Source organism: Festucalex cinctus, chromosome 18 (assembly GCF_051991245.1).
Source record: "Festucalex cinctus isolate MCC-2025b chromosome 18, RoL_Fcin_1.0, whole genome shotgun sequence".
Taxonomy (NCBI): Eukaryota; Metazoa; Chordata; class Actinopteri; order Syngnathiformes; family Syngnathidae; genus Festucalex; species Festucalex cinctus.
Window position 1 is genome coordinate 406516 of NC_135428.1, and position 11850 is coordinate 418365.

At 41.6% G+C, this 11850-nt stretch overlaps 1 protein-coding gene across 1 annotated transcript in view; it reads right to left on the reverse strand.

Moving 5' to 3' along the window:
* Nucleotides 1-8532, reverse strand: part of LOC144005951 (uncharacterized) — a 136903-nt gene extending 128371 nt beyond the window's left edge. The window contains exons 1-5 of the mRNA XM_077504472.1: nucleotides 8428-8532; nucleotides 7983-8329; nucleotides 3307-5095; nucleotides 3040-3207; nucleotides 2814-2964 (exon numbers count right to left, since the gene is read on the reverse strand). Coding sequence (XP_077360598.1) covers nucleotides 2814-2908 — 95 coding nt within the window. The 5' untranslated portion in view covers nucleotides 2909-2964; nucleotides 3040-3207; nucleotides 3307-5095; nucleotides 7983-8329; nucleotides 8428-8532. The remainder of the gene's footprint in view (nucleotides 1-2813; nucleotides 2965-3039; nucleotides 3208-3306; nucleotides 5096-7982; nucleotides 8330-8427) is intronic.
* Between the last annotated feature and the right edge of the window lie 3318 nt (nucleotides 8533-11850).

The window sequence follows — 11850 nt, forward strand, 5'->3', positions numbered from 1 at the left end:
GAAGGTAGCAAAAGTGCGAGTCCGTCCAATCGAAGGAAATCGTTCGACTCCAAAATACGTCGAGATGTGCATCAGACGTTCATCAAAATGTGATTCCAAATGATATCTCGGAGATTTTGATTGGAATTTGTCTGCTGCTCGTGCAGCATCTCGAGCTTGTTGGCCAAATATTTTCTTCTCCTTTGCTGCGTTCTCGTCCGGCGCATCCTGAAAATCAACTTCCCTCATTACATGCACCCGCTCGCCATTTTCTTTACATGCGTCCCCTTTTTTTCCATTTCCTGTTTGACGTTTCTCTTTTGACTGCCACCCTCTTTTTCTTTCCACACGAGTTTGTTTAAAGGGACAGTAACGTGAAAAATCAACCTTTTGGAGCTTTTAACCCTGTGAAATGCTAATTCCGCAAGTCGCCGTGGTTATCGCACTGCTGCAATTCCGGCATGACTCGGAAATTCCGCAGACACTCCAAATGCGCAAGAAGAATGTGACTCCTTCCGACATCAAACGCAGAAGCAACGCGCTGCCAACTGCCGATATGGGAAATGTGAAGTATTTTGGTGCCGGGTATAATCTGCACATTCAGCTCATCTACATTTTGGGAAAATAAAAAAGCTCGAGAGGCTTGTACTATTCTGGTAAACATTGTGTTGGCGGAGCTCTTTTCTTTCCCGACAGCTACCTGATCTCAACTTTGCGTCTTCCGCAGCAACTTCCTGCTTTAGAAATTGCTCGTCATTTGCATGCAACTCCGCAATATCGATGCAAATCTTTGTTGTTGTTGACTCGTGTCCTGAGGGGTCGTGCCGTGTGCACACAACTGCATTAAAAAACAAGTGTTAAAGATGCTGCTTAGCACGCCGAGTGCAACGCGGCGCTCCCTCTCGGGAGCCTCCTCAGAAGAATCGAGCTGGCGGTAACGAATATCTGGCTCAGGGAGGCCGACCGCATTCGGAAGAAGCGTTTGTTGACTTTCAAGCGTGTTTGTCCTCGTTGCTGTGCTGTGGCGGCTTCTGATGGCGAAAATTCAGGTGCTGAATATCCTGGCTGGGATCATCATCATCATCATCATGTTAAATAAATAATAATAATAATAATAATAAAAAAGCGTTGGGGAAAGTTAGTTGACGCGCTCATCAAGATGAATTGAATGGTTAAAATGATCATTTCATGTTATTTGAAAAGGACAATGCACATTAATGAACACCACAAGTTGTAAATATGAATCAGAGCTTTAATGCATGCCCATGACCAAATTGTTATCAGTTTGCTCCCCCCCAAAAAAAACTGATTTTCCTTCCAGGCAAAGTATGAATTCTGACGGCCATTGTGGCGGTGGAATGAACTGATCCAAGACGGTATATTGGATCTTTGTGTTTTTGCCTTTCATTCATTCATTCATTCATGACTTTGGGCACCATTTCTGCTGCCCGTGCTAATAATTATCCGTACGATAGCAGACAGTTTAATTTACATTTAAATCCGCCTTCATATCAGAGATGAGCGGCCGAGTGTGTTTTACACCCACCGGGGGGGGGGAACGGAATTAAGATATCGTGGATCTTAATTACGCCATCGACAGCGGAAAACAAGCCGTGTTGTTGACGATCCATCAGGACTGTCGAGCATGAGCCCTTCAGAAGAACCGTCGTCAAACGGCAAAGCCGCAAAGCTTTCCGACTGCTTCTGCAAACGTTTGACCTCCTTTGGGAAAACCAAGAGGAAGAACGAGACTGCAGTCTTTGCACAGGACTCAAAACTTCAAAATCGGCATCCATCGGCGTCAACATCACCGTCCAAACGATCCCACCAAGGCGACAGCATCTTCCGATCCGCGTCGCACATGTGACCCACACACTCGACCTTGAAAGGTTTTTGGCACATGTTGCTCCATCTGCACTTTTGGAGCCGTGAAGCCATCGATTTCCCCGGCCTGATCTAATCCTCGGATTCACACGGCTGAGCGTTAATTAGAGCGAGCGATGCACTCGGAAATCCGAATGGAGGCTTCAAAAACGCTGCTTCAACGTTGGGATCGCAGACACTTTTTTTGGGGGGGGGGGGGAGACTTTGTGGTGCGTCCATCAGACCTCAACAATGCTGCAATACTTACTTTTGGTCCGAGGATGTGAAATGTTGAAAGAAAGTGAAGTAAGCAATGCACTTCGTCTGCCTTCCTTCATGAGGGCCTGATTGAAGGGACTTGAAAGGAGCCGTCTCCCTTCTCAAAGGAAAAAGAGGAGGCAGAGAAGATCCATGTGGGTGGGGGACAGGAGGGAAGAAAAAAAATGAAAAATACACTATCCAATGGGCTTTTCACTCTATGCTGCTCTGCTGCCATCTACTGGCCATCCATGTTTGGGTGGAACCAAAATGCAGCCGAGTCGTTGACAAGCATTTTGTCAGCTGATTTGAAAGCAAATGTTTTCAAATCAGTTGAGAAATTGTCCATTTGAAGTGATTGGACATTTTCAATTTGAAAATAATTTGTTACAGTTTAAAAAAAAAAAAAACACACAAGATGATGCTGGAATGGTTTAAATTGCTTGAGAATGTGCAGGTAGTCATTCACAATGTTATGAACGAATGAATTTGTGAGAAGCGAAACCTCCAAATCCTAAAAATCGTTAGTGCTTCATATACGGGGAATGAAAATGTAAAAACGCTTTTTCTAGCATACATTGAGTTGTGATTCGAGAATGATTCGCGTTTGGATGTGGTCCGACAAAACAGAGCAAACCAAAAAGTATCAGTCAGAAAATCCGTCCACATTACTATTAGTACAAAAGCAAAAAAATGTCACTAGTGCGTCTTACCGAAAGGAGGAAATCAATTTCTCGATATCTTTCAGCCGTGGCCTGGTGGGGAAGGCCGTCTTTGCCTTCTTTGCCGTCTTTGCCTTCTTTGCCATGTTCGTCCCCCAAAGGAGCACGAAGGCATTTCCTCATCATGGCCCACTCACGTATCCTAAAAACAACATATTGCAATGTAGCGTGATGCGTTTGTATGAAACATAATTAACGATATAGTGTTCATACAAACCGTGAACTCCTCTCATGTGTGACGTGGTTGACAATATCAGAATTTCTTTCTGTCCAGACTAATTGAAGAAACAAGAGAGTAATAGTTGAATTCAAAATAAGAAGAGGTCAGCTTCGATGTCATCATGAAGTTTCATACGTCCAGAGAACGAATGAACCTTTTTTCCGTCTGTTTGGAAAAGAACAAAAACGTCTGAATGAATTTTCTCGTTCAAGCTTAACTTGATTTTTCATACTGTCCAGTTATACATTTGAAATTCTTACGCACGAGTGCCGCATGGTGAACATGTGCGACAATCTGGTTTACGTTGACCTCCTTGGCGAGTTGATCAAAAGTTTCCATGAAGGTTTCCTTCTCCGTGGCACCACTTTTACCGGCAAACCAGCTTTTGTCCACATTTAAAAACATTTTTAACGTCGATGGTGTCAAGCTCCATTGGAGTGAAAAGTGAAACACATCACAGACAAAAATGTGGAGCTGCCATCATATTATATATATTACACAAATGTATGGGAACAATACAACAATGTGAGATCTTTTTGTATGTTAGCTGGAGAGTCCGTCCTTCCGTCAGCTAAATAAATACAAAAGCAGCTAAAAATTAAGTCTATTTTACATTCACGTATTCTTGAATGCAAAACGTGCGTCTGTTCTATTCATATCAATTGTTGACTGCAAAAACGCTGAATTTGCAAACAATACTTATGGAGCAGCCATACACAAATGATGTCATCTCGATCACATTCAGAACGCTCATAAAACAATATTAGCTTTCGATTTCCACCTTCATTATTGTTTCCATCTGACTTTGACGTATATTTGTTATCAAATCTTACCTTATCAGTAGAAAGGAAGTCAACTGTTGGTCTTTGGTCAGACCCAGAAATGTTCTTCACGTCTTCCGCTCCTCAAAATCTGCTCGGATGTTGACGCGAGTCGTCCGTCTGAGCCCATCACACATTTTGTGGCTCGTTTTGTCGCGCTGGATAAAACTTGGTTTCTTTTTTTTTTTGTGCCGGAGTTCACAGATATGCTTGAATGTGTTTTTTCTTAACTGCCAGCAGAATCCATAATTAACACACAAAAAAAAGTTTGCAGTCGTGTTGTCCTAACGTGAGCACTTTGACGCTTTATGGCGCAGAAGTGGAAAATTATTTTGGATTTATTCATTTTTTGAATATTCCAGCAATACAAACAAAATCTAAATAAAGCAGAATTGGAAAAAAAAATAATAATAATCTGAAACCGCATTACGTCACGTCCTCTGAAGAAATGAGGGAAAGGCCATGCAAAAATCTGTCACTTTAACATTTGAACTTCCTTAATACAGATTTCAAAAGTAATGAAAAGGCCGACCACGAACGTTCCATTGGAAGACTGGAAAGCGCCAATAATTGATCAGCAATCTATTGTTGATTTTGGAGCGAATGTTGCATGATCTCTTAAAAAGGACGTTGACGTGCGCGTGAAAATGTTCCCGCCAGCCCAAGTGGAAATGCGACATCACGTCAGCACTCGGCCTCACGGCTGGCAGCAACGTCGGCCATTTATCACAAGCCTCATAATAACGCGCAGCTTGTTGCTGGAGGCCGACTAAGAAAGAAAAATGTAGCCCCCAAAAAAATGTGATTCCAGACCTTGAGAGCCATATCGGAGAAACACATCAACTTGACATATTTGTAATTCACGCGCCATTTTGTTTGTTGGGACTGCGATGCATTTACAACAACGCCGACTCGTCTCCCGTTTGTCGTCTTTTCATGTTATTTGGCATGTGACAGACAGTTGATTGATCTACAGATGTAACGTACGACGATGGCTTTGATTTCTTTAGGTTGATCAAAAAATCTAATTTTAAAAAACCCGGTAATAATCGTTTCTGATAATTGGAGGTCGTGAGAAAGTATCGCCTACCTTGTGCAGGTGGTCCACACGCGCTCGTCACTTCGGCTTCTTTTCCACCCCAGTACAAAATTGCAACTTCAAACTTTGGAGGAAATCCTTCCGACCGACACGCTGCACTTTTTGGCCAAGGCTTCAGACTTCTTGCACGCACCTGGAAATGGAATAAATATGAAAACTTGTGCTGTTCGGGATATATCGGGCAGAATCACATATTTATCAACATTCCAATCAGTGAACCTTTCACAATGTGCAGCAATCATAACAATGGCTGACTTGGAGGGTCCAATTCTACCTGATCCATTTCAATACTCGTCAACGATGTTATTGTCACATTGTTTACATTCTCAAATTCAAATCAATAAGATAATCGATTTCAAATGTGCTTTAGCTTCGCAACATTCAACGTGTTGATGGAATTTCAGAGTTGAGTCAATCCAAAAGGAAGCAAAAGAAAAATTCAAATTCCTACCGTGACCTTCAAAACTCAATTTGAACGTGTGTCAGCTGTGTCGCAAGAGTATGATGTCATACTTATTGATGACAGGGACTTGACTCGATCGGAATTGTTCAAGCTTGGAAGCAATGAAATACTTTACATTTCTGATTGGAATTACAAATTGCGTTGAATTCAGAAATCACTGCTAAAGTCATGGACAAAATGCGTTCAACTTTGATGGTTGTGTTTTTTTAAATATTCCCCCCCAAAAAAAAAAAAAACTAATGAGAAGATGTGAAGCCTTTGAATATTTCATCATTCTAACTTTTCCTTTGGTGTGTGCGTGTTTGTGTTTTCCCCTCAAGAGAAAATGTTGGACTGTTCAAACCTTGACTGCTGCGAGGTCTCTGCGGCGGCTGGCCGAGCAGCGAGCGCACTTTGCCGCTAATAAGGCTGACAGATGTGTTGTGTTGTGTTTGTTTGTGAGAAAACCTCCCAGCGCCGACCGAGACCGGAACCCGTCCGCCCTCCCGTCAGGCTGCTGCCGCCGCGCAAACAAACAAACAAAGGCAGAAATATATAAACACTTTCTCATTTCTCAGCTCCAAAACATCCTCATCAGTTGCACTTTGGAAGTGGACGTGGCAAACATACAAACGAAATGCAAATGTCAACAAATCGGAAAAGCTGATCGGCCCGAGGAGCAAAATGTCAGAGATGCTCGCTCAATTAATAGTTTGTAATTACTCTTTCAACGGGATTTATACCAGTAGTGAGGCGCGTCTCAAAATATACACTCAACTTTGGAGTTGGTTAGTCCTATTATTATTATTAGTTTTTTAACAAGGATCGAGTGTGACTGAAAAAAAAAAAAAAAAAAAGTGGTCCATTGACTTGTTATGGAATTTTTCACTCCAAGTTTGCCGGTCTCAAGACTTTCTGTTGCAGCTAACTGGAATTCACTAAAACAAAATGTTCTTGAAGTAAAGCTTGGAAGTGAAAAATGTCATAACGAATACTAGAAATCCAGCCAATGTGTCGTTTTGTGTATACTACGATACTGTAGTTTAAAAAAAAAAAAAAAAACACACACATTGTTGATTCATGTGCATTCATTCCTTGAAATGTCCCCAAAAAGACGTGCAGCGGTTTGGAGAGAAAAAACAAACAAATGTGTGCCTTGAATGGGAGCTGGTCAAGCATGACTGCATGCTGACAAGTTCCAAAGTGCTTTTTGTGATCCAAACGGTCTTTGCTGGATTGTTGCTTGAAGCAGGCCGGAATCAAACCGACACTGCTAATATGTCGTACATGGCCACAATCAGGAATACGAACGTCAACGTGACGTGTTGCAAAAGTGTACATGTCACGTCATGGCAATCCAGCTGACCAAGTTGATTTGGTGGGTGAAAAAAATTCAAAGACTTGTCCAGTATTTGTTTTTTGAAACCATCGAAAAAGGTTTTTGCTAGCAAAACGCTCCAAAGACAGAATGAGCATGCGCAGCAAGTCAAGTTCTTCCTGCAGTCGCCGCATGTTGATGCGGAAAAGCCGCTCTGGTAACCTGGCAACAAAAACTCTCAGCAGGCACGTCGACGAAACGTGATCCTCATTCCAGCGGCTGCAGATGTTCACTTTGATTTCAAAGTGCAACGGAGCCACTCGATCGACGGACGGACGGACGGACGACGAGGTCAATGATTCAGATCTCGACCTCACACATCCCGTTGCACCGGCTTGTTGAGCCCACAAACGAATCCCCGTAGAAGGTCACGTGACCCTGCAACGTTGACCGACAGATTGATCGCATTCACAATCACAACAACTTTAAAAGGGACTCTTGACTCATTGAAGCATTTTCAGCAGTAAGAAGTGATTTTGTCCAGAATGAATTTGATGACCAAATGACTGTTTTAGTTGGACTTTCTCATACGACGGAAAAACTTCTGCTCTCTCTGCCTTTTAATTGCATGCGAGTCTCCAGTGCCTAAACTCAAACAACTTCCGGTTTGATATGTCAAAATAAAAGCACGGTATTTCAAAAGGAAATAAAGATGGCAGCATTTACAGATTGATTGAGGACAAGAACATCAATTTGTCTTGAGACGGACGTTTCAGTTGTGTCTGTTTTTTGCTGAAGACGATTGGCCGTCAATCCGCTTGACTTGCTTTTTATGGCGACACAAAATGATGGCTGTTAGTTTGATTTTCTGATGTCAAATATGTGACTTGTATAAGTGCATTTCATGAAACGCACTTTACAAGAATCAAATTACTTTAAAAAAAAAAAAAGTACAGAGTGAAAATAAAAGTGACATCTTACACATGATTATTGACGTATTTGATTTGTTTACTGTATTATATTGTCTGGGGTGAAATGTCTTTGTATTATTTTGAAAACTGCTGTAAATAAAAACCTGGCTAGATTCTATTGAAATGTTTGAACGCACTATAGAAATAAAGATGACTTGAAATCGGGCATTTCGATATTGTGTTTTTTCACCGGTTGCATTTCGTCCTCGTACTGCGATTTCATCATCTGTGGCACAAACGAAAACTTTTGCTCTAAATCATTGAAATGAAATCCTGATCCACATCTTACCTTGTAGTGTGCTTAGCAGATCTGAAGAACAGCAGAGATTTCCTGACTTTGAATTTTCAAACTTCCAAAAACTGGATTCTTCGGCCCAAACAAAACGCCATCGTCAAGGAGGGATCAATAAATGTTCTCCAAAAAGTCATTTGAAAGGTTCACACACTCAGCTGGAAGTTGTTCGTCCAGAAAGTCTTTTTGTTTTGTTTTTAACAGGCCTCAGAAGATGTTTTGTTGCTCGAAGAAAATGGCGACGACCTAATTAAGGACCATTGACAACAGGTTTGTCGCTTGTGCCACTTGCGATCTTTACGTCGGCCACTGGGGGGCGCAGTGGTTGCAACTTCCAATCGTCACTGTCAGAAGTAGTCAAAGACAAGTAGAGCAAAAAAAAACATGTTTTGAAGAGCCAACGTTGATTTGTGAATGCAAAAAATGAACAAATGATTCTCACCATATTGACATTTGTGAGGAAAAGTGACGTGTGCCAATTCACTTTGAAACGCGGGACCTTTTTCCTCCTGGTGAGGCTGGAGTGTCCCATTGCCCTTGAACGCGTCTGTCAACGTCTTTAATTGCCTCAATAAATGAACCTTGCACGGCCACAATAAATAACACGCGCGCGCACGATTAGCATATAAAGCGAGTTTGTTAGTTGTTTGGCTTCTCTCGAGTTTGTGCGAAAATGACAAAAAGGGGAAGTTGGCGCCAATGCGGCACTTTTATCTTGGAGCACATAATTGTCTGTTCAAATCTTCTTGGCTGTCAGTCTGCCGCGCTTTCATTTGCTTTCCACTTGATTTGACTCTTTTGTGGCCAAAATGATCTTTGTCATTCCCTCACGGTGACTTATTGTGTTATTCCCATCAGGTAATTGCAAATCTCGCCGCCGTGTTGATGACAAAAATAGCACAAAAGTCGACAATTAGCAAGCATCGCTTCGAACAAAAAACAAGTTTGAAGCGCGAGGAAGACGGACAGACGGCAAAAAGTCAACAGGACTGACGCCAACTGCAAAAAGAAAAAAGGCCGTCAAGTGATTGATGACAAACGATCACCAATCAGCACGTCGCATTCAATTGCAGTTGCGTTTTCAAGGCACAAGTTTTGTTCCCAAAACTTGTCAGTGGATGAAATGAAGCCTTCGCCTCCACTTATAAAAGTATTTCTTTCAAAAATTCTCAAAATAATTTGGCTATTTTCTCTGAATATTTTCATATTATTTCAGCTTGATTCTGTTACTTACACTCATTTCATGTATTTATATTTGGTAACATTCAAGTCATTTATATTATATACTATGTCTTTTTTTTTTTGATGAATATAATAACATTTTTGTTTTGTATTTTTATCATTTCCACCAAACAGTCCTCTCATCATATTTTGACGATGCAATTCCGACTGACTCATCACACATTTCAACACATTTGTGTTATCGTGCCACTTCTCAGCTACATATAAAAACTATTTGTCATGCGACAATATTGAAACTTTTGACTCAAATTTTTATGTGAGCAACATTTGGATTTGACTGTTTTCTTCTACTAACTTTTTATTTTGATGACGTGATCATAGTAATGACATTTGACGAAAATGAATACAGGCACACAAAAAAAAAAAAAAGTCTTTTTCATGTTTTGGATTGTGAATGACATTCATGAGCACACGATTATTAGATGATCGCGTGTTGTCACGTTGCGTATGACATCAGCAAAGGATGGAATTTGTTTTGCACGATAACATCCTGGAAACCGACTTCAAAACATTCAGAAGCTTTTTTTTTCTTTTTTTTTTTGTCATACTGTCAACGATGGCAGACGTTTGTTATCTCACAGCTGTTCAAAAGCTGCCCTGATTTCGCAATAAAAAAAATTTTTTTTTTTTAAAAAGGCGAGTAAATAAGGTGTAAGGTGCGTGCTCATTAGTGGGAAAGGTGTGAGGCAGGAGCTCGGACAGGTGTTGTTGGTTTGCCGCGAGGCGCAACGGCCGGCGCGCTAATGAGGACGAGTTGGCAAGAAAAGAAAGCGGCCGCTCGCTAGCTCGCTCGCTAGCTCGCTCGTATCTCGCTAGCTCGTATCTCGCTAGCTCGTATCTGTGACGTGTTTCACGCCTCACACGTTTGCTTTCATTTCTTTCCATTTGGAGATTCCTCACGTGCGCGATGAGCGTCGCCCCGGCAACGGAGTTCCAACTTCAAGCGCTAGGTGGGCTTTCAAAAAATCTAAACAAATAACAACACAAGCGCAGTCAATAATTGGATGACCTCGTGATGATTTTTGCTGACTTGGAAGGAACTTTTTTTTTATGGTCGCTGATTGAATGTTGGTTAAAAATGCATAAAAATCAGGACTTTCTTTTTCCAAGTTCATGCTGTGCCCCCAATGGCCCCTTTAACTCATTTACTCCCAAAAACGTAGAAATACGTTCTATTTGAAATGTTTTAAGTGTCCCAAAGACGCAATTATATACGTTTTGTTTTTTGTTTTTTTTATGCTAGACAGAACATACAGAAAGCTTTGATGCAGCCTCTTAACTGCAGAGAACGGGTGAAGCAATGGTAGTTATTACACAAACGGCCAGCAGGTGGCAGCAGAGTATGAGAAATCAACCAGGGCCACAAAAAAAAAAAAAAGCTCAATTACTCACAATTCTACATAGATTTGTGAATAATGAAACTTTGCTATATTCTCATCCTAATGGTTGCAAAACTGAAACATTTTTTTTCCCCTGATGAAAAGAAGACTTTTAATCGTTCCATGTTTGGATAGCAAAAGTCAATGAGTTAAAAAGAGTAGAATTTGAGCCTATTTTTTTTTCTTTGTTCACCTCCACCTTCCTCGTGTCTTCTTTTGTCATCTAAGAAATGTGGAGCACTGAAAGACGACCCGCCAGGCTTCCCGTTCCGTTCCGTTCCGTTCCGTTCCGTTCCGTTCGTCTCCCTCGGATGGCTTTTGCAATAACGATGCCACATCTTTGCGGCTGGTGGATGACAATCATGACATGTCAAAGATGTCAAACGCATAAAATGCGAGCGGCAAGATGGCGTCGTGCTTGCGGGATGGGATGCCCACCATCTCAGACAAGGTGAGCCAAAAAGTACCCAAAATCAAGCATCTTCCATCAAAAAAGTCCAAAATAAAGATGGAAGCTCGGCTTTCAAAGGAGCATCTGAACATTCGTGCTGACGACAACGAAATATTATTCCACCTCTGACGCGATTGTAAGTTCCAATAAAGTTGGAGAAAATCCACTTGAGAGGCAAAATGATTGTTTTGTTTTGCGTTTGGATAATAAAAGGCTTGAATTGCAGGCGTAAGTTAGAAAAGTGGAAGATATTGAGCTTCCGCAAATTTTTGTTGGCCTCCAAACATCTTTTTATGATTAGAAATGAGGAGAGGGGCTCGTCTTGTGTGAAGTCACACTGCCCCCTACTGATAGGTGGGGGGAAAACACACTCAGTTGTGCTGCGGAAGGAGGCAATCTTCCCTTTTTTTTTTTATGAAAACTGGGGCCAAGATTCGAACATTGAACCTCAGAAGTGTGATTCAACACTCTTAGGCCATCTTGTGGAATCTTGAAACAGTCCTGTGAGGACGACTTTCAAGCGTTATTTCGAACATGTGACTCTCAGGGGAGAAGGAATTTTCGGCCCACATTCCAAAAACATCCAAATGGTGGATATGTTTTGAGTTTCCGTGATGATTTGTTGCTATCGAGGAGAAGTGAGGAACCTCCCGTGTGCAGTACGCAGCTATAAACTCACCTGTGGCTCCCTCTAGTGGTGAGTAGGCCGTTTTCAAAAGAGTTTGTGTTGGTGTCAAAAATGTACCGCGTCAAAGACTGGGAGCTGATCCTGAATACTTTGACGCTGCTGTGC